A 25,676-nucleotide genomic window follows, 5' to 3' on the forward strand; every position below is an offset into this window, starting at 1 on the left:
GTTTGGGTAATTGCCAGGTGCTTGTAGCCTGGTTTGGCCTCTGATGGAAACAGGATGCTGGGCTTGATGGACCCTTGGTCTGACCCAGCATGGCAATTTCTTCTGTTTTTCTGTTCTTAAAAGAAAGAGATGCTGAGTTAAGAATCCCATAGATGTTTTCAATGTGAAATGTCCAAATAGCAAGACTGGAGTGTTACTGCACGTATTATATCACAGCAGTCAACAGGAAAATGTGCAGAAAAATTTAAATGTCCACACTTCTTGATGCAGAGACAAATTTTTAGATTTTTATTTCGGCAACTCCATAGTGTAATACAAAGGTTTGTATATGGGCAGGTCCCCCAATGTAAAATGCACAGCATAGAACAGCCCTTAAATGCAACAAAATGTCCAAAGTGTATGCTTATAAACAAGTGCAAAAATCTCATACTGCAAAGAGCTTGACAAGCATCAGCCACCATGATGAAATGCTGGCAGTGCATGAGCAGAAAAAAAAACATGAAAAATAACCCATCAACTGGCAAATGTACAAAGAAACAACACAGTATATTTTAACTGATAATAAAGGCGATTTAAACTTCTGCTGCTGTTTCCCTATACATATGCCAATGGATAAGACCTTGACAAGTCTTTCTTTCCTGTTCTAAGAAAAATGATTCAAATCAAGTATCTGTATGACTTAAACAATAACCACACTGCCAACTAGGTCCAAAGTTTGTGAGTTACACAAAAAGTTACATTCTCTCTTGCTCATTATGAGGGGCAAGTTAAGAAATTAAATGAAAAATAATAAAACTAACTTTTTTTTTTTAATTTGAAAAGTTGTGTTTAGTTTTTTTTTCTCTGTGGAATTCTAGACCTCTTACTTATCTGCTTAACTCCTATAAAGGGAGACTGGAAACCTTTATTTTTTGATAAATATGTGATTTGAAGGGTTTTATGCAATTCATTTTTTTCTCATTGGGCCAGAATAGGAAAAAGTCTTTGAGTAAGACACCAAATCTCCTTTGGCATCAATTTTATTGAAATTACCAAATGTAGTAACACAATTGGCTTTTTAAATGTGAACTTGTTTTAATATATTTTTATTTTTTAGATGGAAATATGTACATTTGACAGTTTAAAATATTTCAGTGAATACTCCATAATTTCACTAAATTTCCCAGCGTTAATATAGATAATTATTAAGAGAGCAAAAATAAAAAGCTTTTACACGAGTAAGCATAAAAACATGGTTTCAATATTGCACCCCTCTCTCCCAGTGTGGCTAATAGTACATGTGCTGTTTCAATGGAAAGGAAATTATAGAACCAGGGTCATGATATGAAGCTCATATTATCATGAATTGCTTATCTATCTTCCAGCAATTCATACTAAATAGAACATGAGAAATCTGTAAGGGAATCATTTGGGCCATCAGATGACCAGAGATAAAAGGAGCAGTCAGGGGGAGGGATAAGGCCATAGCAGAAAAAAATTCATGAATTCTTTGCTTCTGACTTTACTGAGAAGATGTTGGAGAAATGCCTGTACCTTAACCATTCTTTATAGATGATGATTCAGAGGAATGGAGTCAAATCTATGTCAATCTGGAAGAGGTGCTAGAGTAAATTGACAAAATAGCAATAAATCAACAGAACTTGATGGTATGCACTACAGAGTTCTAAAGGAACTCAAATATGAAACTGCAGAACTACTTCTGAAAATATGTAACCTATGCAATAAAAAAGTTTACCAAGGACACAGATGACAACATAGACAGTGTATCTATCATTCAAATCTGCCTCCGCACTTAAGGACTGGTGGGTAGCAAATATAATGCCAATTTTCAAGAAGGGCTTCAGGGGTGACCCAGTAACTATAGACTAGTAAGCCTCAGCCAATGCCTGGTAAAAAGATGGAACCTATTGTTAAGAACAAAATTATTAGTCATATCGACAAACATGGCTTAATGGGGAAGAGCCAACATGGATTTAGCAAAGAAGGTTGTGCCTTACTAACCTATTAGAATTCTTTGAAGGTGTGAATAAGTATGTGGATAAATGTAAGCCAATCAATACAGTATATTCGGATTTTCAGAAGACATTAGATAAAAGTCTTTCATGGCTCTCCATGAATAGCAGGTAGCAAATTCAAAAAAATTGGTAAAAGTATTTTTTCACAATGTACAATTAAGCAGTGGCATTTGTTGCCCAAGGAAATGGTCAAGGAATCTGCATAGCAGGATTAAGGAGATGTTTGGACATGTTCTTGGAGAAAAAGTTTGTAGACTTGGAGAAAGTCAAATCTTATCCCTGTGAGGGAGTAACAAGAAATTGGGTCGACTCTTTGGGATCTGCAGGGTACTTCCCAATGGCCCAGACTGGCCAGGGGTGGAAACAGGATGCTGGGCTCAATGGACCTTTGGTCTGACCCAACAAAGCACTTATATTCTTATCCTTGTGTTTCAGTTTACATTAAAATGCTGAGAGATATCCTTAGCTAGAGAAGCATAGGTGGGGACAACTGGGCAGAGTGGATACGGTCATACAAATGCAGTGCTATACACCAAAGTGAAGATAAAAACATATTTCTGAAATGCCGATCTGCAAAACTGTTTAAACAATCTACTTTATTCAATTTAATTATATTATCAAATATAGGTATGTCTTATTTCAATAAAACATATAGGATTTTTTTCCTTTGCTTTTTTTTTTTAAGAATGTCACTGAGATACCTTTCAAGATAACAGGGCTGCACTATTCAAGAACTGACAGGTGCCCTTGAACAGCCTTGTGAGTGCCACTTTTCATTAGTCTTTCTGGAGTTTCTCCTCAAGTTCTTCAGAATATGTGCAATGAAAAAAATATAAAATGGCAGATTCATGTGCCAGTCACACACATTGTCAAATTGCAACATAATAAGGTTTTCAACCTAGGTTACAATTTAAGTAAGGTCTCGCACACTAGGCAATGACCACCACTAATCAATTGAAATACAGATCTCTATACAAATCTAAACACTGGGCAGACTGAATAGACCATTTTGATCTTAATCTGTCATCATTTACTATGTTGCTGTAACATACTGTATTTAATGTATTCACATGCAGAAGAATGTGGCTAACAAGAAATTCCTCAAATCACACTACTGTTAGGGAAATTAATATATTTTTTTTAAATTTTGAAATGAAGAATATTCCAAGAAACAGATTAAAAGAATTAAAAGGCTCATGACAATTAATGTAAGAAGAAACAAACCATTTATTTTCTACCGATCAGTTTGCATACATGATTTCTTCTGTAAAGCAAACTCCAATCTAGAGAGCCTTAAGGAAATGCCATATCATCAGGAATACTAAACAAGGACACTGTACCTATTCTCATGTACAAAGATACATTTGAAAATAACCAGGGTATTGGGACAGGCAAAACTATCTACTGAACATGCATAAAGTTTAATGGACATGAATAACAATGTTTAATAATTTAACCTGAGAAGAGAAGCCACTGATCTCATCTGCCTCATTTAGGGAATTCAACTAAGTGGTTCTGTGAACTTGTTAGGGTAAGTAAGGTAAAATGGCTTATCTAAGATCAAACTGTCGACTAAAGAACCAGAACTACACTCCCAGAGTTCTAAACTCCTTGCATTGTTAAATTACTCTTGCATAGCTCCCATCTAATCTACTCTGTTTCCATCTACTATTTCAAGCTCAATCTGCTCTCCTGCTCCCTACCAGTATCTATGCAAGCCTTCCCACTAGATTCTCAACCCACCTTTCCCCCCCTCCCACTCTATGATCTCTCTGCCCCTCTGATCCCCCCGTCCCCCCTCTCCTCCAAACCTCTAGCCCTTGACCACCCCCCCCTTTTAGCATCACCTCCATCTCTACTAATCAGTTGCCCTGTACAGACAGTACCACCCCTTAAACACTGTTTTGGTTTGATCACCTACTATTTGATTGAAAAACTGCTTGTTTGTTCGTCCGTCCGTTGTTTGTGGATCACCTTCCAAGTCGTTCACCTAGTCATTATTTTATTTTGCTAGTTTTCTTCTCTATAGTAGCGCTATGTTAAGCTATTTCCATTTCTTACAGTTGTCCTGAATTCATCACCTTTTTTATGTAACTTTTTTTTCTCCTATATGTTGGTTTCCCTTGTTTTGCTGTAAACCGGTACGATAAGATATTTATCTTGAGTATCGGTATATTAAAAGATTCTAAATAAATAAATAGTGTTGTCTGACAATCTGAAAGCCTTCTCTTGCTGGCCTCCTTCCTTTTAAATTTTTGCTACTATTCCAATTCATATGTAATACAACTTAAGCATAAAATGTATATAATCACAAAAAGGAATCTGAAATTTAGCATACATATTTACTCAAACATTACAATTAATTTTATATTATATAGAATACACAACTATATTGAATACTATATGCATTACATGTATATACAAACCTCATTTCAAATGATGCATTGCAAATACAGATTAATACATTTTACAATATTTTAGAAATCCCTCCATTGCATACATTACAAACTTAATACATTGCAAAGCAAACCATATTAACACACACATTTACATCACACAACACACACATTCATATATCCTCAAACTCAACACAACACACAAAAATAATAAACAGGATAATCCACTCCTATTATACTACTATACATACAATTTTGCACATATGAAATCCCAATTGTTTCACCTGTGTTGGCTTCTTCAGGGGGACACGATCTCCACTTCCCTTTATTTTTTTTAAATTTGATATTCTCCTCCAAATCCAATTGCAATGTACAAAGTTAAGGTTTTGTGATTATATTCATATTACGTAATGTTAGGAATCTAAATGCACCTTAGTATTATGATAGGACAACGTAAACATTCCAACAATGTCAAAGGTATCTAGAAGTCCTGAGACATTTCAAGATTCCCCATGAAACACCTTTGGGACTAAATTTTCAAACACATTTATGCATAAATAGGTTTTGGGAAACTGCGCGGGAGGAGGGGGGTGTACATGTAAAAGTACACGCAATACTCATGCATGTATTTTTCCCTGCTCAAGAAAAAGGCGCTCCAGGAGTGAAGTTAGGACGAGGAAATAATTTCCGTGCATATTTTTGAAAGTATGCGCATAAATGTACATGTGCACATTTACAACTGCTCTGAAGGAGGTATAAATATGTGCACACAAGTTGGGCAGGGTTTCTGAGCACAACCCTAATTTTCAAAACAGAAAGTGGACGTTGAAAATTTGGGCTAAAATTCTACTCGCAGACTTTAGCCCTGTACACATGCTGTTATAAAACTGGGCTCTTAAAATCCTACTAACCCAAATATGTGTAGATGTATAAACTGGAAAAAATGATTTATGAAAATGGCAATATATTATCCTTTTCCTACTTATTGTACCTCAACTTGTTCTTAAACATCTTCCCTGACAGGAACAGCTACTTTACCACATGACAATCTCATAGATTTCCTTACATTCTCTTAGATTATAGTTGCTAGTCCTTTATGATGTTGATCATTCATCTAAAAGGTAAACCCATAACAGAAAAGAACTTACTCCTATAGCAAAGCAGAAGCTGAAAAGGTTTCTCAATCATATCTTGAAAAGCAAATTCTGTGTTCAGGATGTAATACAGCTTTGAACAGCACTGTGAACATTCACAGACTTGGGGGCAAGAATTCTAAGAGTAAAGAACGATGGGGATTTCAGTTTTACCTACCACAGGAGCAATGGTTTATAATAAAGGGGCCCTCTGGTATTGTCAAAGTTAAATTCAGTTTTCGGAGGCTCAGTACTTATGCGAAGTAATGAAAGAATAGTGAGGATCATTTTCAAAGGAGGAGGAAGGATGGTGAGAAGGAATCTGATGGATCATATGTGCAGAATGTAGTCAAAGGTTAAGAATAGTATTCACCGAATAAACCTGTCAATATTTGCAGATTGTATATTTTGTAGTAAGAATTACATTATTGAATATAAGCTTTGAAGTTTGTCTACGTGAATACACAAATTTGGTAAGGAGGAACGAACTAGCAATCTTTATAATGCTAGGAGTTTGGTTGCATGATTAATAGATAAGCTGGAAACAGGGAGATTTGAGAAAGGTATGGGAATAATGTTTATTCTGTTGTAACATCAGAAGCTGCGGAATTGGTATGATCCTCTTTGCCCAAGTACTTTGAAAAACGCAGAATGCAAATTTGGAAATTAAATTAAATCAAAGCTGGTTAGGTATATGAGCTGCTCTGATGTGAACACACTGAGGGCTATGTCCCTGGAGATCTCACATTGGGGTGGAAGGAGAAAGGAGATTTTTCCAACATTTATTATATAGTCCACTACACAGACAAACCTGCATGAAAAAAAATGATACACTGTTCATTTGCAGTCTCAGCCTGAATTCATTAATCACATAGCACTGACAGTACCATTTTATAGTACATCCCCTCATCCCCCATAAAGGAATCTTTCAATGTGATTTTAAATATCTGGAAATAACTGCAAAACTTAAAAAAGTAAATATGTTTCAATATGTAAAAACACATAGCTGGATGTACTATGTGCTGAAGGAAATTACAAAGGCAGCTGTCTCTGAGGACACACCATAATCTTCAAACTAACTCCACACTGCACAACTGTGGAGTGGGTTATTAGTTTTATAAAAGGAATACTAAAAATAGTATATGAACTAGTGCTAAATCCTGGGTTTTGCTAACATGCACTATACTGTGTCCTTGTTAATATTGCTTTATAACAATTTTAAGGAGTGAATTAATTCAACTGAAAGGCCTGGAACCAGCAACAACTTGGGCTGCCTCCATAATAAAGAAACTTTGTCAAAACATGATGAATGTTACATTTTATACAAGCAAAAGTGACAACAGTCTACCATTCTCTTTTCACTAATAGTCTCAAAATGCATCTCGGCAGATGTGGATATGGTCATTTCTCAAAGGTCCAAGGCAGATCTTTGCTTGTCAAGTCTGTTTCACTCATGGGAATGCCTACCTTTTAAGATTCACCATTGCCCAAGGGATTCCCGTAGGTGTGTTAAATGCAGGGAGGAGTTTCCCTGCCAGCTGCACCGCTTTGTTCTTAAACACCTGTAACAAAAATAAGACAAGGACTATTTAGCACAACATTTCATCAGCTAAAAGAATTCTATTTCATATCTAATAATAATACAGAAACAAGTGATAAGAGGAAGTGCATTGCCACATCTGTACAACTTGCCCTATATTCACTGTGAGTCATGAATTTGAAAGCTAACTGACTCAAGTAACCTGAAGTAATGCAGAAGGCAAGTAAAGCATGACTATGTTTATAGCAAAGCTTTTATCTTATGGACATTTCTCTTGAGCTCCTGTCCATGTCTGCTGCCAGCATACCGGATGATGCCTATCTATATGTGTGGGCGGCATTTCCCAATGACATGTCTAATTTTTCTCACATGTATGTGCGTTTTCCTTAGTTTAGCAAGAACGTGAGTGCATGGCTATCACTTGACTTTCAACAAAATCTGTTCCATAGCAGATTAACACCAGTCTCATTCTCCCCAGTGTGTCCTGTGCTTGTGCCTTTTAACTTTGGGGGAGGCCTGACATTGTTCTGTCTGGCTGCAGAGCTACACCTTCCTTATCTCGTCAGACTATGAGCGGGCTGAGTGGAGAGAGAACATCCGGGAACAGCAGAAGAAATGTGAGCGTTTCAGGTGCTGAGGGAGCTGCGCTTTGGCTGTGTGGCCACTGCTTGCTGTTTGGGGCTTTGGTCATGACATGGCTGACTGAGCACTTCTTGCCACTTAAACAGTTGGTTCAAAAAAGGTTTGGATAAGTTCTTGGAGAAGTCCATTAACGGCTATTAATCAGGTTTACTTAGGGAACAGCCACTGCTATTAATTGCATCAGTAGCATGGGATCTTCTTAGTGTTTGGGTAATTGCCAGGTTCTTGTGGCCTGGTTTGGCCTCTGTTGGAAACAGGATGCTGGGCTTGATGGACCTTTGGTCTGACCCAACATGGCAATTTCTTATGTTCTTAAGCCTTCTACCAGTCTTATCAGGACTTGTCAATAGTTTGCTGAGAACTGGCTGCTAGCTCCTCTCTCTCAGAAAACCATCCTCTATTCCAGGACTGATAGATGTTTCCAGACCACATGGATAGCTGAATTCCTTGTGCGAGTTGGATTGGACAGTTGCACTTCAGCGGAGAGATTGTCAGACACTGCATATGCCTTCCTGGCCAAGTATACATAAGACTTGAGCTAGTTCACTCCTCTGCTGGGTATTTGAGATGTGTGGGTTGGAACTGATTTGGCATTGGTGACTTAGGCATGTTTTAATCCAAAATGATTTGTGGGTGTTATTTAACAAGTCTAAGCAATGTCTCAAGTAACTGTCATTCATTGTGAATGATTACATGGCACAATAAACCCCATAATAAAAACAAGAAAAAATAACAATTCTGGTCCCTAATCAGCTCAGATTGTTTTATTGGCTAGGATCCAAACAGTCTCAGCTATTATCTATGGGTCTTATCTGCCTTATATCCTTCTAGTGCAAATGCAATTATCTCATCACCAACAAATGCATGCTTGCTACCTGTATTAAAGGGGAGTGTAGAAACAGCAATAAAGAGCTTTTATACCCGAGGTATTTTTTCAGTGTGCAGAAAGAAAGGTAAGCAAAACTAGCCTAATGCAGATGCAAAGCAGACAAGTGAACCCTTAACTTTCCACTGGTTGAAATCTGAATGCACTAGAAAAAGACAAAAGTTATAAAGGGTTAAGAAAAAAAGCAACAGACAATGTAATAGGAAGGAAACAAATGCAATCCATTATTTGCCACCTGCAAGGGTCATAAAAAGCAACACATCCCTCTTAATCTAAGCATCATAGTGGAAAAGGTACAGGGCATAACTGGGCTCTCTTTCATAAGCTGCATGTTAAACCCTTAAGCAAACGAAAATTGCTGTGTCCTCTACATTTCACTGCTCCATGATGAAATACTAAAATGTGTATGCAACTTTCCTTTATATAATGTCTAAACTTTTTCTCTTACTCTATGTAACCTAAATACTATTCTGTAGAAGCAGCCTCTTAGCCATGACCTTATGTACCAGGCATAAATCTGTCCCTTCTATCCCCCAGTTTCAAGACTCATCCTTCCTATAGCTATGTCAATGTGAAACAACACAGTTATTCTTCTAACTCTGGCATACTCAAAGAAATCAAACCACAAGGATCCTTCCTGGGTACCATGAAAACATACAAATACCTGAGCAATAGAGAATTTGGAACTTGGTTAATACCAGCCTTTTCCCTTTTAATCATGACAACTCACTCTGCAAATCAAGGCAGCCTACACAACGGTTATGAGCTACGACATAACCGCTGCTGCTATGACCCTAATTTCATTGTGCAACAACCTTCATCCTTCCACCACAGAAGTGTCTGGCAGGTTGCAAAGGGGACCTAGGAGGCTGGATGTGTGAGCAATGACCACAGTAGCAATGCTGATGACTTGGATTAGTACAGGTCTTTATGGTTAGATATAGGAAAGGGAATAGGAAGGGATCTTGTATGATCATCTACAGAAGAAGATGGTGGATAAAGACAAAAAAAAAAAGAGACTCTCCTAAATAAGGAAAAATATCTTGCAAGTGGTGTCACGCTGTGGTAGGGGTGTGCGTTTTTAGCAAATGCCAAATTGCAATGAAGGAGACCATTTTTGGTTTGTTCGTAATGGAACAAACCGAAAATAGCCTACTATGAAAATACCCCAAATTTTGTTAGTATCTTCATATTCATGCTATTAAAAATAAAAGGGCCTCCAGCAACCCTGGCTGGGCATTTCTGGTGCTGAAGCCAGGGCCTTCCTCCTTTGTAGTTGCTGGGGTTTTTTCGTTGCTAATTTATTTTCAGTTTGGCAACAGAACTGAACAAAAAAACATTAAACAAACCAAATTAAGACAAAATACCCCAAAATAAAAAAACAAACATACATTTTGGGGCTGCATATCACTATACTGTAGCTGGCAACTGGGATTTATCTTTAGCAGTTAAGTACAGAATTATTGGATCAATTGGCCTTATTCTGCCATTACCCATGTTATTAAATTATTTTTTTGTTTTATGTCATCAATAATAGTTGGTGGAAAGGCAAACAGCAATTCCACTTTATACCTTATTCAGTACATACTTCAAATACTTGCTCCAACATTGAGGAGTATATAGTAATCATCTATAGTATTGGGTCAACTTGGCGACCCAGATTCATGGGTCTGAATACAATTATCTTCTTGCATAGCTTTGAAAAAGTTCTATTATATCTCCTTGCTGTCCTTTCTAGCTTTCCCTCTCCTTCACCCCACTGATAACGCACAGTACTAGCCATAAAGTGAGCGTTCTCGAAAGTTATTCTGGATACATTTTCAGTTTGTGTTTTGAACGAACTCTGATTTCAAACAGCAGCTCTTCATATAAATTGTATACCAAATTCATTAGCTTCCATAAAAGGTACTGTAGGGATCCGTTGCTGAATTCTCCTCCAGCCATGAGCTGCACTTCCCAACCCAGTGCCCCTTACGTCCCAAGGGCAGCCATTTTGTTTCCTGTATAGACTTGTATTTACATTGAGGCAGTGTCAGTCAGTCAGGTGCCAGAGCTTGGTCCTAATATCCAGTCCTTCTACTCTGGTTCTGTTCTTGTATTCAGAAGACTTCATCTGTAGGTTCTTCAAATCAGTGCTCCTACTTGTTATCTTTCCTGGGTTCCTACTTTGTTCCAGCTCCTCGCTCTGTTCCAGGCCTCTCGTTTTTGTATCAGGGGATTACCCCTGTTTCTCATGCCTTGCTGGCCACCAGATCGAAGGGCTCAAATTAAAAGAGAGATGGCTAGCATAGGCAGAAAACCATCTTCTGTCAGCAGCCTGGATTTGTCTCTCCTGATGCTAGGCCACTCATTTCTGGGGCAATCCACGGATGACAAATCAAAGGTGCAAATATGTATTTATAACTTTACTTAACATATAAATGAGTTGAATTCGCACAAGTTTGAAACTTATAAGCAGTAGCACCAATTCTCAAGGCTTCAACTATAGTTACAGCAAACATGGAAAGGAGATTTGCAAAGGAATATGATTGGGTATTATGGGCAAACCGTTTTTTTAAATAGCTAAGAAACTAGTTTGAGGAGCAAGGATAAAACACAAAAATATAAGAAGAATCGAACATTACCACATGTCTTGCCATAATCGGTCCTCTTTCTATATAAATGTGGCTTTTACTTAGGCTTTTATATTGTCCCATTTAGTTAAAAATACATTTCTAGGCAGCCTCTTAGCCAAATGACTATCTTCAGCTTAAGAGGTCCCATTTCCTTTGATCTGAAAAGAAAGTGTCCTTAGTACATAAGAAAAATGCATCCAGATTCAATTATACCAAAAATGCATGTACATATTCTCAACACATGGAAAAAGTCAAAGGGAATGAATTAGCAGTAGCTAAAGTTGAAGCCTTGATGAATGGTGCTACTGCTCACAACATTCAAATTTGTGCTAACATGCGTCCAGTATATTTTTCTCTGTAATATTTCTGAAGAAACCAAGTTGGCTAAGAATTGGTACATAGTTGACTTTACTGTTCAACAGCCAGAACCAGTCTGCAATACTGTAGTTCACATTGCTCATCTACCTAACTTACAGCAAAGAAAACTAATCAGAAGAAGAGGTCTTATTAAATCATTAGAAATTGCATTTCACCGAGAGCAAGTCTCTTAGAGGCCATTACATAAATCTAGCTTTTACAAACTGCATACCAGTATACATTTAAACTGCCTCATTGCAAAGACAAGTAAACAATTCTTCACACTGCATGCTCTCCCTTTCTGTGTGGAGCTTATTAGTGCAACATGCTGTAACCAAATGCTCCACAAGGTACTGACTAGACTAAATCAAGCACATAAAAAAAAAGAAAAAAAATACACAGCCACAACACAATGTTTAATAAAGCCTGCTCAATCAATAGTTAATCATAAAAGCATCCACATGTTTGAGAATCTGGATATTTACAACTGAATGGTGAAACTGAAAACAACTATACAGTGCTGCTATACACAAATACTGCATTGGTTTATGACAGCCATAATAATTAAGAAATTGTAGGGACAAATACAAACATTAAACATATTAACCCTTATGACAACCAAAAGAAAATATTTGCATTTAAGCATGCAGTTGAAAACCCTTGGATCTGAAGAGAATTTTAAATAGTCTTACACATTGGCAGGGAGGAAGAGGTAGGTGAAGTAGAACATTGATTAAACTAAAAGAAAATACATTAAGGGCAACAAGTTAGAAAAGTAAATAAAAGTAAGAGGAAAAATAAACTGATATGGTTTTCCCAAAGATGCAGCTGAAAAACTAAAGATAAAGAAGCTAGCATTCCAAAAGTACAAATATCAATTGCAAGGGTGAAATTAGACTAGAGGTTTCCAACCCTGTCCTGGGGGACCCCCAGCCAATCAGGTTTTCAGGATATCCACAGTGAATATGCATGAGATCAATCTGCAAGCTATGAAGCAGTGCAAGCTAATTTATCTTGTGTATATTCATTGTGGATATCCTGAAAACACGACTGGCTGGGGGTCCTCCAGGCAGGTCTGGGAACCAGTGAATTAGACAGATGGGCAAACTAGATGGGCCATATGGTCTTTTCTGCCATAACGATTCTATGTAAAAAGAAGAGCATAGGCAAGAATATCTAGCTAAGCTGAAAGAAGAAAGAATGGCAAAAATGAAATTGGAAGATCACTAAAGAGGTAAAGTGAGGTGACGACTTTTTCAGGTACACCAGTGAAAGAAGAAAAGCCAGAAATGGAATTGTTAGCTTGTTGTTTAACTTCTCCAAGTACCTTCTCTGAATTTACTACCACCATTACTGGATTGCCAATTTTACTAGCATGAAACAGCCATGTAATATCATCATAAATCAAATAAATGGCAGAAATGGAAATTTGAGGGTGGCTGGTTGATGACATATCGGCATACCTGCATGCCTTCATTTAGGGAAAAACAAACTTACCTTAGGAATGAAGAACAAAGGGGAGGAAAGAGAGGTTTAGGCATAGAGAAGATGCTCCAATTGTTAATACCAACTACAGAAGAGGTCAATCGCACACTAATTCTTGTTACGACTATTCGATGCACAGAATATCATTACAACTAGATACTTTTGGAGTTCATATTCAAAACAACGATAAAGCTTGCCCTGTTTCACCTGGTATAGGACATGCACATTTATTAAACAAATTAAATAAAAGATATAATAGCCAGCACTATGGAAGAATTTGTTCGTTACTTATAGATATAGGAGGGCATCAGATATTATGTAGCTTAATTTCTCTTTTTATCAGACAGATTTCAGAGTGAATTTATCCACATGAGTTATGTTATTATCTTGCCCAAGAAAAAAAATGCCACTTTGATGTCAGTTATAAAAATGAGAAGAGAGAGTCATATAAAAGAACTGCTTTATATCTGAGGCCAACAAGGGTAAACACAATGAATCAACATGCTTCTTTATGCTGTGAATATTTAATATAAATAGCCTTGTTCCGTGAGGATAAAGCGATAAAGCTTCCTCTTTATGATGTTAATAAATCAAGAGCAGACAAGAACACTTTTTGTCAGGTTACTGTATATAAACTGCATGTATATGCAAGCAACATTTATTTATTTATTTATTATTTATTTGTTTTTATATACCGACATTAGATCAGAGATATCACATCGGTTTACAGTAAACAGAAGGTGCAATAAGCCTCGGGCTTCTTATTTCTTACATGGAAAACTTCGTAATAATATAATGTTATAGTGAGGCTAGGCTCACACAGAGTAACGTAAGAAAATTTACATAATAACTTGGGGATTACATAAAATATAGGAGGGCGTATTAACACCATGAGGGTAATATTGCATTTAGAGGATAACTTAAACAACTTACAGGGAAACTTGAACTAGGGGATAAGTTGGAGGTAGCATTGTCACTAAGGGTGTGACATGCATTTCCGGGGGAAGCTTGGGAGCTGATAGCGGAGGTATAACTTTAGTGAGGCTTTAAAATTGTTGTTGCTGAAGACTTAGTCTGGGAGGATCAAGGGAGATGGGTAGGATTTGGTATGGGGGGACTGAAGTGGAGGAGTTGGGTTTTAGGGAGGATTAGGAAGCAAGGGGTGGGGAGAAGGTTAATGCACGAAGAGGTTCTTAATGAGCGTCAGGGAGGTGCATTCTTAGGTAACATGGGGAAGGAGAGCTTTTATTCTAGTGGGTGGTGGCTGGGGAGGCATTAGGTCACTGGAGGGAAGGCTTTTAGAAAGAGCCATGGTTTTAGGTGTTTTTTGAATAAATGAGTTGAGGGTTTGGTTCTTAGTTGTGCAAGTAGGTTGTTCCAGAGAGATGGTCCAGCCACTGATAGAGCACGTTCTCTAGTTTATTTATTATTTATTTATTAAAGGCTTTTATATACCGACTTTCTTGATACAAATCAAATCAACTCGGTTTACATCGAACTAAGCAGTAACTATAACTAACCAATCAACAAGAGACAATTTAAAGGAGCATAAAGTTACATTATAACAAGTTGTAGTCAGATGCGTCTCTTTTGGGGTGGGGATTGGGAGAAGCCCAGTGTTGGTGGAGCGGAGGTTCCTTTGGGGTATGTGAAAGCGTAGGGACGCGTTTAGTCAATCTATTTTGTCGTTTAGTATTTAGTATGGAGACCACTGAGTAGTATGTAAGGAAACATGTGCTTGGTGTCAGCCTCCAAGAAATTCATATGTATAACTGTCTTGCTTATTGCGCTTATAAAATAGATACAAGAAACCAAAACCAGGCAAGAACATATTTGATTTGTTGTTTGAATACTTTAGACCAATGTAAAAAGCAATAAATTTGATGGGCCCGATATTCAGCGCTGACCGGGTAAGTAACTTAGCCGGATATAACTTATCCGGCTAAGTTACAAGGGATATTCAGCGGCATTGCTATGTCGCTGAATATCCACAGTCAAAGTGCCACTTAGTCAGATAAATTAAACCAGCTAAGTTAGATCAGCCCTATGACTGATTTAATTTATCTGATTAACTTAAGACGAATATCCAGTTAAGTTAACCAGATAAGTAATGCCGCCCAGATCTGCCCACTGCTTGCCCACAAATTGGCTGGCTAAAAGATAGCCAGATAAGTCACTTGTCTGGCTATCCAGTGCTAAACACACTTTGAATATGCCGCTCGATATTTTCATCAGCCTTTTTTGGGTAGACTTTTTAAATGGCTTCAGGTTTATCAAATATATCATAAGAAATGCCTTAATGAGTCGATCCATCAAGCCCAGCATCCCCGTCATTGAAAAGGGCCAATCTAATTCACAATTCTTTTTGCTCATAACCAGGGATAAGTGACACTTTACTATATATATATATATATATATATATATATATATATATATATATATATATATAACCGAGTTGCTTACCTGTAACAGGTGTTCTCCTAGGTCAGCAGGATGTTAGTCCTCACAGATGGGAGAGGTCCCAGGACACAACAGGAGGCCGAAGGGGGGGGGGGGGGGGGGGGGAGGCTTCAGCTGAAGCAGACCCTGCAGAAACCACCCTACTATGGGATGCACAGAGATGGGCATACCAGCAACACCGTGATGGTAAGTGCTAATGTCACTCAGGTGGACTCTGACCGAGTTGGTTTTCACCCCAGCCTTGGAGAAGTGCCACGGAAAGTCCAGTAACATCGTCAGCATAAGCAGATAATTTATAGATTTCCGAACCTATGGTGAAGGGATCGAAGCCAAGCCCCTTGCACCAGGCAGAGAACCTCCTCCACTTCAGTCAATAAGACTTCCTGGTGCAAGGCTTCCTGGAAGCTACCAGTACCTGAGACATGTCGTCAGAGAGGTCCAGGGGCTGCAAGTCTAGGCGCTCATCATTCAGGCCACCAAGGCTAATGCCCGGAGGTTTGGAAGGCGCAGTCTGCCCCAATCCTGCGTTATCAGATTGGGCGAGGTCCCGAGACGGATAGGTTCTCTGACTAACAGGTCCCGAAGAAGCAGGAACCAGAACTGCCTGGGCCAGTACAGGATCATGAGAATCATGATCCCCTGGTCTTGTTGGAACTTCAAGAGAGTCTTCATGACCAGTGGAAGAGGAGAATACACATACCTGTGCCCCAATGCCGGGCAAAACTGTCTGAGGCTGGAAGTCCTTCCATCTTAAACAGGGAGCAGAATTTTCTCACCTTGCATTTGCAGAGGAGGCAAAGAAATCCACATCTGGAGTTCCCCACTGGCTGAAAATCTGGACCGTCACAGCAATCACTGGTGTGGCTGGAACGTGTGACTCAGACGGTCCGCCACCACATTCACTGCCCCCTTCTTGGTACATCCCTCTCAGGAGCATGCCCTGTGACAGGTCAGGCCAAATGGCAGCACTCAATATTGGAAGTAGCTTCTCCCACCACAAAGTGAAGGTACTTCCTTTGACCCGGGAAGATCGCAAAGTGGGTGTAGGCATCCATTAGCTTGTGGAAGCATAGCCAGTCTCCTCTTCTGAGGAGTGGGATCAGGGTACCCAGATCCACCATTTTGAACTTTTCCCTCTGAAGGAATTTGCTCAAGGCTCTGAGATCGAGAATAGGGTGTAGGATCCCAGTTCTCTTTGGTATCAGGAAATACCTTGAATAGAAACCTCAGCCCTGCTGGCAGAAGGGAACGGGTTCTACCGCTCCTGCTATCAGAAGGGCAGAGAGTTGTCAAGTATTTCCTGTGGAGTGGATGAAACCCATGATGGACATCGGGAAACGTCTGCAGGGACATCCCTGAAATCAGCAGATTCCCTTGGCGGATGATTGTGAGAACCCACTGGTCCAACATAACGAGGGACCAGCAGTGGGCAAAGTGAAGCAGTCCGCCCCCAACCGGAGGGCAAGATGCCAGGGATATGACGAATTGACTCATGCTCCTTCGCCCCCAGTCAAAACCCCAAGGCAGGGCCTCTGCTGGGGGGCTGGCTGAGGCCTGGGGATCCTCTGCTGGTGGGAATGACCCCTGGAACCAGCATGGGGTGTGCAAGTCTACAAGGTCGGAGGGTAATATTTCCTCTGACGATAGTATTTCCTTGAGCCTTAATGTGAGGCTTCCTGAGGATGGTGGATCGGAAGTGCTAGCCGACAGCTGTTGAAGGGTCTTCATGGTAATACTTCAATTGGGCTACCACATCCCTGACCTTATCCCCGAAAAGATTTTCTCCTATGCAGGGCAGATCAGCCAGCTTTTCCTGGATTTCCGGCCGGAGGTCCGAGGCACGGAGCCAGGCCATTTTGTGGGCGCCAATGCCCACTGTAGTCACTCTCGTCGCTGTCTCGAAAACATCGTAGGTGGACCTCATCTCGTGTTTTCCCTCCCAGACCCTACTGTACTACCACAGAGAAAGCATCTTGTTACTATTGCGACAGGCTTTCCGACAGCTCCTGGACCTGTTTCCACTGGTTCTGGGTTGTACTGGGTCATTTATAATTGGTAGGAGGCGATACGGGTGAGTGTGATGAGCACGGCACCCTGATACACCTTTCTACCTAGAGAATCCAGTGCCCTGCGATCTCGGCCTGGAAGAGCAAAGATGTGGGTGCAGGAGCACTTGGCTTTTTTGAGAGCAGACTCCACCACAACAGATTGGTGAGGGAAGTGGCACCTCTCACATCCCAAAGCCTGTTGGACCAGGTAGATGGCATCTGCCTTCCTGTTAACAGGAGGCACTGACACAGGATGCTCCCAAATTCTAAGGAAAAGTTACTTAAAGATATCATGGACTGGACAGCCACTATCTCCTTTGGGGCATTGACAAACTGGAAACAAAGAGCATGAAGAGGGACCTTGTGTGGACACGCGGATAGTGGCATGCTGGACATGCTCAGTATGTCAAAGTTCTAGAAACTTTGACAAACGTTTTCCGTGCCGGACTCCATCTGATGCTGTCGTCCATCTGTGAGGACTATCATCCTGCTTGTCCTATGAGAATGCCGTTTTACAAATGTATAGAGGCCTTCTGAAAATTTCCCGGGGGTTGTGCGTGTTAAAGTACAGATGGAAGCTATTTTGCGCACTTGGAGGCCTTCCCAGGGTAGGGAAACAATTTGCATATGGACTTTCTAAAATTAAATTTGTGCACATAGGCATACTTGTTAACATTTACACCTGTTCTCATGCAGGTGTAAATTTGTGCACACATGTCATGCAAGCGTTTGTATTAAGTCTGCTTTGAAAATTATAGCTATGTTACAAAATTGGGCTCCACATTTTTACCAATTCACATGCTAAAAAAATGTTAGAGCAAGTATTACGGCATAGGCCCTTTAATATTCCTTGTCAAATTAATTTGTCTTAAGCTGAAACCTAAAGATTACATAATCATGGAGGGCAAATTTTGTAAAGAAGGTAATCTGTTTTGCACAGGATTGAGAGAATGGCTAGCAATTGTATGAGGACATCCTGAACATATCACATAAAAATAAAAGTCCATAAAATAATTATAAGTGATACCTTTTTATTGAACTGTAGATAATGGGAACAGATATACAAGACTGCTCAAAAGTAGAGAGCATTCAAAAAAATTCTGAAGGTTTAATGTAAAGGGAGCCTGCCAGAAGGAAGAGAACATGGTGCTTCTCCCCTTAGAGATGGCTCTCTACAATGTTCTGGGATCATAAGTGAATTAAAGTTACTGAGAACTTCAGTGTGAATGCTGAAATTTCTGATGATGATGCAGTTTTCTGGGGGGGGGGGGATTGAGCCATCAGAAAGCTCAGACAAAAAAGTGTATGACCTTGTAAATTAAAGAACAGAGAGGAGCGTTAAAAAATGAGGTGCAATAGTCCTAATATCGAGCATGCTCTCACTGTCAAAAATTACACTTATTTCCCAACCAAAGAGGTCTGCTAAAAACAAATGTGTAACATTTGTTTTGTCTATAAATGTTATAATTTTAGCAACTATGAAGTACAAATATCGGTAACAATTCTAAAAACTATTAGAATTTATTAATAGCTTAAACAGAAAACATGGACAGACGTTTTAACACATTTTAGCGACTTTTTGAATATGCCTCTAGGCAATTCTGATACTTTAACTTTCAAAGTGTCCTTTTCTCACCTCCTGTCCCGAAAGGTAAAATGCAGCAAGAAGGCCTCCAATAAAACGGATGTTCACTTCAAACAAGGACACCTCCGAATTCTGTATAGAGAGAAGAAAAAACCCTCCAGCAGGTAAATCAAATGAAAATGGTTTCAACAATATAGCAGAAGTACCAGAATACTGCAGAATTTAAAAAAACTTGAAATAAAATTCTGTGCCATGCAAATTTAACCGACTTTCAATACCTGAAAGGAATTAATCATGCTCAGAAATCAAACATTTCAAATGGAAAGAAGGTTATAGAACTAGGGGGTCATGATATGAAACTCCGAGGGGAACAGATTCCAGAACAATGTCAGGAAATATTTCTTCACAGAGAGTGGTGAATGCAAGGAATGAAAGAGGTGGTGAAGATGGGAATGGTTCTTTGAAAAGGACCAGTAGCAAAAACAGAGCAGGCATCCAAACAGTGCATCCATATATATCATATCATCTTAGGTTTAGATTTAGTTTGTTTCAATATATCACCTTATAAATTAAAATTAAAGCAGTTAATATAACAAAACATACATCAGCATATAAAATAAAATAGTACAGTAATCAACACAAAAATCAAATACCTAAGCACTGTAAACAAATACATACAACAGATACCTGTTATTCCTACTCAAGTAGTTTGTAGCAGTAATTGGTCAGGGTTAACTTAGATTGATATATACATATAAGCCCAAATTTTAAAAAGCCTGTGCATGTAAAATCCAGGGGATATGCGCGTGGCCAGGCCTTGTGCGCACTGAGCACATTTTAGAAACAGCCCAGCCACAGGCATATCTCCTGATACCGCAAACGGGCCATTGAAAAGGGGTGGGCCAGGGCCTGGGAGGGGACCGACCAGGATAGCAGACATTAGACCTTGCCACAGGGAGGTATGCGCTGGCAGCCGGTCAGCACACCAAAGTTACTTCTGTTTGGAAGAAGCAGTAAATAATAAAACAAAATAATTTGGGCTAGTTAGGCAGGGGTTAGGAGTCGGGGAGGAGAGGAGAGGAGAGGGGAAAACATAGGAAGGGTAGTTAGGGGGATAGGGAACTGGAAAAACCCTACTTGCATCGCCGCATGTATTTTTTATTTTTTTTTTTAAATCTGCCCCCCCCATTCGTTGCATGTGGGAAAGGTCACCTGCCCACCCAAGCGTGTGCAGATATTAAAATCCAGTATGCATGTGTGTGCGGGAATCATATTTTATAACATGCGCGCGTCACCGCATGCATGTTATAAAATTGGTGCGTCCACGTGTGCGCTCCGGGACCCACATGAACCTTTTAAAATCTAGCTTATATTGTTTAATAAGCAAGTAATGACTACATTTTAAATTCCACATGGGGCAAATCTCTGTAAAATATTCCAACAATATATATTACAATCTATGAAAATCAGCTAATTTTTATTTCACAACAAAATGGAGATTCCACAGCATACTAGAACTTTTTCATTGATTACAGTCTCCATTAGAGTAAGCAAGAATATCTGCACGCATCGTACCTGGTAGGTTCATAAGTAAGGACTTTCGTTTTCAGTTTTTATTTTCCCTCAGAATTTAAGTTTTTATTACAAGAACAAAAGTGATACTTACCCAGAAAAAATTTTTCACCGAGTTCTCCTGTTTTTGAATTAATAAACACTGAAATTCCCAGGAAAATAAAATAACTGAAAATGAAGGTCCCCGTTCATATGCTATTGTCACATTTCTGACTGGTACTGCTTTTATTCAGTTTCAGATACCAGTAGGACAGAGCAATAAGAGGACTCCTAACCCATAAACCAAAAGCACAAGGATAACCTGCAAGGAGTGGTAGTTACAACCCTAAACAAAAGGCACAGGGGCAACCTACACAAAGCGGCAGTTATAACCCTAATCTTTCTGACCTTGTTTCATTTTCCCCATTGGGAAATAACAGAAGGTGGAGGCTGCTATAGGATCCAATCTGATACCTATTTTTATTTTTTTTTAAATTACCATTGGTTGCAACTTCTATTCCAATCAGTGAATGCGTTTCCTGAGCAAATCTTCTGTGCACCCCATATCCAAGACTGTGTACAGTGGATAGGTTATTGCACTTAGTCTTCATTTTGCAGACATAAGGTAGCAAAAGTACAAACATAGGGCACATGAGAATCTGATGAATGCAAACGACTGTGCAGCAGAGTTCAGTGATGATAGAGGCCATTTTAAAAAACGTGTTGCCATGGTTTCTGGCTCTGTTACTAGGTTACATGCTAGTGTATTTAGTTTCCAAAAACATTACTATATGTAGGCTTATTGTTCTAGGGGTTGCTGAAGTGCTTGAAAATTACAGCAAACATATTAAGAACATGAAAAGCAGAGGGGAAAGAAGATGGATCAAGTAAAGCTTCAGCAATCCTAAGTGATGAAGAGGGAATGGAATAAACAGAGAATCCTTATTTGCAAAAAGAAGAGAAAGCAGAAGAATTAGCAGTGGGTTTATTTTGCAGGCTGTACTTTCCTCTTCTTCCTTCTGCTGGCATTTAAATATCTATCCATGACAGCTTTTTGTTATTGGGGGGGGGGGGGGGGGAGGCCAGCCTGACATTCCCAGGTTAGTCACAAATTCAAGGGTCTTTTCCCTTCCCCATTACTTCTGCCCTCAAAATATACAATGAAAGCTTTCATAGGGCACCAGAATGGGCAGCAAATGTTGCTTACCTGTAACAGGTTCTCACAGGACAGCAGGATGTTAGTCCTCACATATGAGTGACATCACAGGATGAAGCCCAATCACGGAAAACGTCTGTCAAAGTTTCCAGAACTTTGACTGGCCCCTACTGGGCATGCCCAGCATGGCACTAACCTTGCAGCCAGCAGGGGTCTCCCTTCAGTCTTATTTAAAAGCTACAGGCAGTGCTGAAAAATTAGGGATGCTAACCAAATTGATAGTGCAGTAATAATGGTAGATTTCAATTATCCCAATATTGACTGGGTAGGTGAAACATCATTCAAAAATTGGAAAAAGGATCCATCAGAAGAAAATAGGTTAAGCAAAAGCATAAGACAGACATTGATAAGACAGGCTAAGAGAGAATTTGAAAAGAAGTTGTCCATTGAGGCAAAAACTCACAACACATTTTTTAATATATCCAAAATAAAAAGCCTGTGAAGAAGTCTGTTGGCCCATTAGATGATCGAGGGGTTAAAGGGGCACTTAGGGAAGATAAGGCCTTTGCGGAAAGATTACATGATTTCTTTGCATTGGTGTTTACTGAAGAGGATGTCGGGGAGATACCCGTTCAGAGTTTTCAAGGGTGATGATTCAGATGAACTGAACCAAACCATGGTAAACCTGGAAGATGTGGTAAGCCAGATTGCAAACTGAAGAGCAGTAAATCACCTGGACCAGATGGCATACACCCCAGGGTTCTGAAAACTAAAAAATGAAATTTCAGACCTATTTCAATGAATTTGTAAGCCATCATTAAAATCATCCGTTGTACCTGAAGATTGGAAGATGGCCAATGTAACCCCGATATTTAAAAAGAGCTCCAGGGCTGATCTGAGAAATTATAGACCAGTGAGCCTGACTTCAGTGCCAGGAAAAATCGTGGAAAGTGTTATAAAAAATAAAATCACAAAACATTTAGATACACATGGTTTAATAAGACACAGCCAGCATGGATTTAGCCAAAGGAAGTCTTGCCTTACAAATCTCCTACATTTTTTTGAAGGGGTGAATAAACATATGGACAAAGGTGAACCGGTAAATGTGGTGTATTTGGATTTTCAGAAGGCATTCGACAAAGTCCCGCAGGAGAGCCTTCTAAGAAAACTAAAAAGTCATGGTATAGGAGATGTCCTTTTGTGGATTGCAAGCTGATAAAAAGACAGGAAACAGAGTAGGATTAAATGGTCTGTTTTCACAGTGGAAAAAGGTAAACAGTGGAGTGCCTCATGGATCTGTACTTGGATTGGTGCTTTTTAATATATATTTTTTTTTTATTTAAAGTTTATTAAATTTTCTTCAACATTTTAATATATTTATAAATGATCTGGAAAGGGGTATGATGAGTGAGGTGATCAAATTTGCAGATGACACAAAATTATGCAGAGTAGTTAAATCTCAAGTGGATTGTGATAATTTGCAGGACTACCTTGCGAGACTGGAAGATTAGGCTTCCAAATGCCAGATGAAATTTAATATGGACAAGTGCAAAGTAATGCATATAGGGAAAAATAACCTTTGCTGTAGTTACACCTGCAGGCCGATGGAGCGCACTGTTAGCCGGCATTTGGATGCACGTTTGACGCGCTAGCTTTACCCCTTATTCAGTAAGGGGTAATAGCGCGTCCAAACCCCCCCCCCCCCCCCCCCCCCACCGAACCTAATAGCGCCCGCAACATGCAAATGCATGTTTATGGCCCCATTAGGTATTCCCGCGCGATTCAGTAAGTAAAATGTGCAGCCAAGCTGCACATTTTACTTTCAGAAATTAGCGCCTACCCAAAGGTAGGCGCTAATTTCTCCGGGCACCGGTAAAGTGCACAGAAAAGCAGTAAAAACTGCTTTTCTGTGCATCCTCCGACTTTTTTTTTTTTCAAAATAATTTTTATTAACAGGGATGGCAGAAATAACCAGCAAGTACACTATGAAAACTGGTGAACACAGTACATAATCACATGAGTACAATAATGCAAACGGTGTAAAACCAAGCAAGAACTCTTCCTACTGCCCGCCCCAAATTTTCTTTTTATTTGTCCCCCCCCCCCCCAAACCAGATCCCCAAACCCCGGACCCCACACAGACATCCATCATTCATACCTTACGTCCCTCCCTCCCTTTCCCCGTCACTTTAAGGGACCAGTTGATAGTATAACCATTGCGACAAAGTTCCTCCTGCAATGATTTAGGGAAGGTAGCAAAACAAGTGTCTCAGCAGGTACAGTACAATGGGTCAGGCCTCCTCTTGCCTGCCAAGTAGTCCAGTCGCTCCAGTTGCGCTAGGGAGGCCATTCTCCCAAACCAGGCGGCTAATGTAGGCACAATCAAGGGCTCCGTCCAACTGGCCAAGATAGTGCGGCATGCCATCAAAACAGCCACCCGCTCAAATCTGGCCTTAGCACAGCTACCAGGTTGATTCCGCGGAGCCATACTCGTAAGTAACAGCCGGCCAGTGAGCTGAAGAGGCACTCCGATGCATTTCCCGACCACCTCCAGCACTTCGTGCCAGAAGGATTGGAGTAGCAGACAGGCAATCAGACGATGCAGCAATGTGCCATCAGCAGTTCCACATTTAATACAGGTAGGTGAGGTGGTCAACTTCATCCGGAACCGCCGAACATCATCATAATAAAGAGAATGAAGAAGCTTAAACTGAAGCTCCCGAAGACTGACGTCCGGTAGTAATCTGTATAGGTCTCGGCACCAGCTAGACATCTGTCATTCGGTGATCGGAGAATCCAAAACAACAGACCACCGCTCGGCCATACGGCGAACCGGAGCAGAATCACCAAGCTTCTGTCCCAGTCGCTTCCAGCTGGTGATAGTGTTCCGGAGATACGCAGTGTCAAAAATGTTATTAGCGAACCGTAGCTCCGCCTCAAGCTCCAGACGGGTCCAAGTAAAGGCAGTCAGGTAGTGCCGGGCCTGGAGAAAAGCAAAAAATTGCTTCGCAGGCAATTGGAAAGTCCATGCCAGCGTAGCAAAGTCCAACAAGGTACCTGCAACAGGATCATACAAATGAAAGGCAAACAGCACCCCCCGCTCCGCCCATTGACGAAATACTGGTTTGCAGTCACACCCAGGGAGAAATTCCACATTATTCAAAAAGGGGAGCAGTAAAGACCGCCCTCCCGACAATTTATACTTGTTCCGCATCCATCTCCACGCTTTGATACAGGGGGTTAAGATAACTTTAGGGTAACAGGCAACCCGCCGCTGATCCACCCTCATTTGAATGAGATTCAACGGTGACCCCGGGGTGGACATGTGTTCCAGCAACCCTGCATCACAGTAACGATTTGACCCCGTTAACCATTCCCCTACGAACCGCATTTGACAGGCCACATTGTAAAGCCGGAAATCCGGCAAATTCAACCCCCCACACTCGCGTGGATATTCCATAGTCCCATAAGCTAATCGTGCACGTTTCCCTCGCCATAAAAAACTCTGAATGGCAGAGCGTAGACGGCGTACATCGGCCACCGTCAACCAGCAGGGGAGCATATGTAAAAGATACAGTAGTTTCGGCACCATCACCATTTTAACCAGGGCGCCCCTGCCGAAAAACGAGAGGCAGCATTTTCCACATCTCCAACTGAGCCTGGAATTTGGCAATACATGGGGCTATATTTAAGGAGTACAGCTGACCTAAGTCCCTCGGGATGACAACCCCCAGATACTTTTTTTTATATTTAAAGTTTATTAATTTTCATTATATGACATACATCATAAAACAAAGGAAATACACT

General features: G+C 40.1%; 1 protein-coding gene across 2 annotated transcripts in view; it reads right to left on the reverse strand.

The window, feature by feature from the left end:
• Positions 1 to 25,676, reverse strand: part of MAN1A2 (mannosidase alpha class 1A member 2) — a 335,006-nt gene that overhangs the window by 86,180 nt on the left and 223,150 nt on the right. For both annotated transcript variants that reach the window (XM_029578469.1, XM_029578468.1), the window contains 2 exons: positions 19,214 to 19,294; positions 7,012 to 7,106 (listed from right to left, as the gene is read on the reverse strand). In XM_029578469.1, the coding sequence (XP_029434329.1) occupies positions 7,012 to 7,106; positions 19,214 to 19,294 (176 nt within the window). The remainder of the gene's footprint in view (positions 1 to 7,011; positions 7,107 to 19,213; positions 19,295 to 25,676) is intronic.

This window comes from Rhinatrema bivittatum, chromosome 15 (assembly GCF_901001135.1).
Source record: "Rhinatrema bivittatum chromosome 15, aRhiBiv1.1, whole genome shotgun sequence".
NCBI lineage: Eukaryota > Metazoa > Chordata > Amphibia > Gymnophiona > Rhinatrematidae > Rhinatrema > Rhinatrema bivittatum.